Source organism: Lipotes vexillifer, unplaced genomic scaffold (genome assembly GCF_000442215.2).
Source record: "Lipotes vexillifer unplaced genomic scaffold, Lipotes_vexillifer_v1.1 scaffold664, whole genome shotgun sequence".
NCBI classification, from domain to species: Eukaryota; Metazoa; Chordata; class Mammalia; order Artiodactyla; family Lipotidae; genus Lipotes; species Lipotes vexillifer.
The window spans coordinates 1,384,495-1,389,926 of NW_006782421.1; the positions used below are offsets into that span (position 1 = coordinate 1,384,495).

The following is a 5,432-nucleotide window of genomic DNA, read 5'->3' on the forward strand; positions in this document are numbered from 1 at the left end:
GGGAGGGCACAGAAGTGTAGGGGCCGGCACCCACAAAAAAAAAAAAAAAAAAAAAAAAAAAAAATTCATACCATTTACAGTTATAGTTTCAGATAATTTTCAGTAACTGGAGGTTATTAAAATATTTTCTGCAACAAAAATAAAATAGGAAGCGAAAAACTGTTTAGGATATGTGTGGAATAAAAACTGTAAGTAGTAGGACAGTAAGATGAATTAAACTGTTCTTTTTTTTCTGAAAAACAGTAACAAGTAGGCAAATTAGCTTTAGGAGTTACTTTTACAGTGAGTGCTAACTTCAAATCAGTGTCCCTCTTAAATACCAACAGGGTCTGAAGTATCAACTTGAGCTCTAAACCAAAGATTGAGTTGGATCCACTTATCATGTATTTATGTGTACGTTAATTCACATGTTAATTCCAGCTCTCTGACATCCTCCACTATACATTCAACAACCCTACTGAGTGAAAGAATGAATGAATAAATGAATGAATGCCACCACATTCTAAAAGTGAGATTTTTTTCACCTTTGTGTATATTTTTATTACAGAAAAAAAATGCTAATAATCATGGCAAATTTCCACATCATATACCTGTCTTTTAGAAAAATGGAATTGTCTCTGGACCAACTGGGTCTAACACTATTCTTAGATTGAAAAGCAGTAGCAGTTGCCCCAGAATATTTTCCTCTGGGAAAACAGCCAGGTTGTAACTGTTTACTTTGAAGTTCAGACCACACAATAACTTTTGCTGCTATTTTCAGACCAGATTGCTCCTGCTATACCAGGTGCTATACTGTTAAGGTCATACCAACATTTAGTGTAAATGAAGACATCATCTACACAAGGAATGGAAGAAACAGATCCACAGGGGAATGTTCTTAACAATCTAAACTAGCTTTTTTTTAACTCCAAGTGAAATTTGGTATTTTGGTTCATAGATGATGTTGCATATAGCAACTACAGAGGCTTCAGGGTTTTTTCACCATCCACTGGTGAACATTAAAAGACCATGCTGTTTTACACATCGACTCCCAATTCTCCAATTGCAAACAGTCTTTCTTATTCCAATTGCACTTATGTCAGTCAACAGCTTGATAGCTAACACTCCAGGGACTTCAAATGCCTACCCTGGACTATAAAATTGTTAAGAACAGGATTATGTCTTGAGCTATATTTCTAAACCTTCGATTTCCTTTCGTATGATAATACAGTATATAGACATTGTAGGTACTAGACAAATATTTGTTGATTTCCTGTTATCTGAAGGAATTACCTCTTCCTTTATGGATATAAAATATACATCAACAAGCTAATGGAAAAAGTATAAAGAAATTACAAAAAAAAAGAGACAAGATAGAACAAAAAAGAAACGAAAGTGTGGTAAGTTGAATATATGAAGAAAGTTGTGAATCAACATTTTAAGGAGGAAAAAAAAAAAATGAACTAATGAGGGATAAAGGGAGGGCATCCCATCCATGAAGCAAGAATGCCCTAGTTGTGTCACTATGCAAGTTGGGGTGTAAAATACAGTCATCTGGCTTAATGCTTAATGGACACTACAGCTCTCCTCTAAGTTCACCTAATTCATATGTGGTGATGTGAACAAATGAGCACCAATCCTGGTATAGATAAGAAACTGATATCCTGTGATGTCACAGCACATGGATTATTTTAAGATGCTCTATTCAGCAACCCATTCAGGACATTTTACTAACAAGCAGAGCGAAGGAGAGGAAACAGTTATGCAATCTTCCCAGGAAGAATGTGATACTCGGTTTCTTTGATCCTAGATATTCATTTTGGCCTTTCTCTAAATTTTCCTCTTTGGAGGTTTGGAAAAGCATAAAAAATGGAATTTGCTGATTCACTGGGAGTTAGCTAGATGTACTGTGCCCAAGTAAGCTTCCCTTCCTAAATCACTTTCTTGGGGCAGGTACCCTATTGACCTCTATCCTGTGAAAGTTCTCATCACTCCGGACTGTAACTGCCAAAGTGCATGAATATCTTCCCAACTGGACTATAATACAGGTCCTCCAGGAAGGAATTAGACATTGCCTGAAACATGGTGAGAACGCAACAGTTATTGAATAAATCAATGTTCTCCAGCTAAAAACTGCAGGATAATACCTAGTGATAAGTAGGGCCTAATCGACTTAGTAAATGAATGGAAAAGACAAATAAAATATAACATTTTAATGTGTATGTTTATGTACCATAAGACAAAACCTTTGCTAAACAATGCCTGTATAGTAGTCCAGTTTTAAATATAACAACTGCAACATTTCATTACCCAAATTCCTCCCAAAAAAGCTACAGAGGAATTCCTAAACGTCCTACACCTAAATCTTATTGTTGTTATTGTTGTTTTTAAATCTGTTTTCATTTAAGAGGAAGAAAGCATCTGAAACCACTAAGTTGTCTTTCTTACCTTCCTATCGTTTAAAGACAGCTGAACTGATAGTTTTCCTTTACTGGCTAGTAATAAAATTCTGAAAATAGAGATTGATGATAGAAAACCGACTCAAGCTAAACCACAGCACGGTTGTGATAAAAATATTATAATGTTTGAGTTTTAGTTACTTAATTTGGCTCACAGTTTGGAATAAGAGTATTTCTTTTAATTAACTATATTACAATGTTACTCACTTCAAAGCCTCCTCAAATTTATGGATTTTCCTTTGAGCATCTTCTTTTTCTTTATCAAGTTCAGTCTGCAAGTCATGAACCTGCCGTGACAAAGATGTAAAATTTACTAAAAGGCAAGTCAAGTTTACTCATAGAGAAATACAATGAAACAGTAATCTTAAATCTATTTTTAATATAAAATTAGATTTAGATTTTTCAAGATAGAGGCTTGGTTAACCATAATCATTTACCATAGAATTATCTTAATAGTATTCTTCCAGTAATAATTTTTTGGTCAAAGTTAATCATTGTTTAAATGTACCTGCACGTGGATTCCCTGTAAAATAAACTGATATGTAAGAAATTCAAAAAGGGAGGAATCACTTTTGAATTTTTTTAACATTACATATTAACCAAAGGAAAGTAATCCGACAATACAATGCAATAAATAATGTGTCTATATTCCCCAAAAACATACAGGTTATGATGAAACCGTCTTCCACTTCTGGGAATGATCTATACATCTACTGAGTTTGGGGGGAAGTCCCCCCACCCTGAGAATCTCTTTACTAAATGTGGCATCCTCTGAACAGGTGGGATGGCAGCAAGAATAATGAGGGTCAAATGAATATTTCTCTTCACAGAAAGCTCTTCGTATGCAAATGCAGATAAGCATACCTAACATGGACCCATTACACGGATCTAAAAATAGGAAAAGGAAACTGCTACAGCTGGAGGGAAGGGGAGAGTAAAACAGCAGCTATGGTCCCACAGAGGAGACAACTGAGGGTGCAGAGCCTCGCTGGAAGGTAAGGGAGCTCAAGTCACTTAGCGGGTGGGGGTCCCGGGCACAACCTGCTGGCAATCCAGGTGAGGCGGACAGTGTGCCTGGTGGGCACAGGAGATGGGAGAGGAGTGAGAGGAATGAAGTCAACAAAACACACACACACAGAGACCCCCCCACACACACACAGTCACAAACCTTTTCAAACACTGAATCAGTGCTCCTCAAAGATATCTGTATTTAGTTAGCTATTTATTGGTTTGGACAGAGAACTGTTTAGCTCAAAAATTCTATGTTCTTTGGCCTTTTCCTGTGACAATTCTCTTACATTTTTTTCCTTTGGTATTTTAGTAAAGTAAATAATAAATAAAATAAACTGCCTGTAAAGTGAAAGAGCGAGGACAGAGGGGAGCTTTTCCGGGACGATATGGATTTGATCAAAAAGCGCCTACTGGCTGCTGTGATGGCGATCACCAAGGTGTAGACTATCTCCACCTCCACGTCAGCCTTTCCTTTCCTTATACCTGTTTCTCCTTCCTGGGCGTCATGTCTTAGGGGATATTCTACTGATGGATTTCCTGATGTTTTCCTCGGAAGAAACCCCCTTCTCTGAGCCGCCTGTGTCGCGGTGTTCTCCCCTTGCTCCACAATATTCCTCCCACAGACCCCGTTTTGGCTTCTTCCTCTTACTCATTCTTAAACAGAGTATTATCTGTTCAGATGTGGTGCTTGACAAAAAAAAAAAATTACGGGGGGCATAACACTGCTCCTGTCCCACGTCCCCTAGTGAGGTCTCCTCAGAGCTGCAGTGAAAATCCAGTTCCCAGGAAATCCCCAGGAGGGTTTGGGGAGGTTTTCCCTCACCCCACAGACTAGGTCTCGGGTTCTGCAAAACCACACGTTATGTGGAAACCTCACAGGAGCCGCGATCAGAGTCACTGGCAAGTCAACAGCACCTGACACACTGGCCTCCAGCTGGCTGCACTAGCAGGGCTTCCCCTCGATTTCCTGCTCAGTTTTCTTCTGGGACTCAGGACTCTCTACACACTAGCATAACTGAGATTTACCCCCTTTGGTGAAGATGTCAAAAACTGAACCAACTTTGAGAAAAATCTATTAAGGTTACACGGTGATTATGATCGCAAGCTCTGGAGCCAGACTGCACAGGTTCCGCCCCTTCACAAGCTATTCGACACTGTGCCTCAGTCGCCTCTTTGGAAAATGAGGACGGAAATCAGGACGAGCATGCTTTTCAAAAACTGTGATGAGTTAATAAGTGACTCCAGGTAAAGCTCTTAGAACAATATTGGGAACATGATAAGTGCTCAGCAGTGTTCATTATCATCACCTCCTCAGACTGAATACTCTATACACACACATTTTCTTGAAAATTAAAGGTCATTTTGAACACCCAAAACCACAATACAGCATGCCACATAATGGAATTACCTGTGGACTATTTGCCCTTTCAGAAAACGGCCCCTGAATTGCTAAAAATTTTGAGTTCTTGTGAGCACTTTTTACCACTCACGATTCAATCTTAACCTTGGTCAAGTTCTAGCTGCCACTTCCTGATTGCCTTCTGCTACCCAAGCACCTTGATCTAATTTATCGCTTCTGAACTATTAGGACCAAGCAGCAATGAGACTATCTGGGTGGGAGAATGAGAGCCTTCCCTCTGAGTGAAACATGGATGCGTCAACGCACAGGCTTCTGAGCTGGTGGCTCCTCAAAGCTAAAAGCTGTTCCTCATTTATTTTTATATCCTCGGCACTCAGCACAACACTTGGCCCGCACTAGAATAGTCAATAAATGCTGTTCTGGGTTTGTTTTTTGCTTATTTGTTCTTAATTGAATATATCTGTATTGGATGCTAAAGGGACCCTTGGGGTTATACTTTTAGTTTTTACCTATATTCCAGAGAGCTGGGGGTGACAGCAATAATGCTACTGCCAACCTTTGCTTCTGAATGTACTAATGGCAGTGGGAAATAAGCCTTAAATTGACTTGTTTTCAATCCTTTC

At 38.9% G+C, this 5,432-nt stretch overlaps 1 protein-coding gene across 2 annotated transcripts in view; it reads right to left on the minus strand.

Moving 5' to 3' along the window:
* CEP112 (centrosomal protein 112) overlaps positions 1-5,432 on the minus strand; it is a 432,986-nt gene that overhangs the window by 308,820 nt on the left and 118,734 nt on the right. For both annotated transcript variants that reach the window (XM_007455273.1, XM_007455274.1), the window contains one exon: positions 2,646-2,725. In XM_007455273.1, coding sequence (XP_007455335.1) covers positions 2,646-2,725 — 80 coding nt within the window. The remainder of the gene's footprint in view (positions 1-2,645; positions 2,726-5,432) is intronic.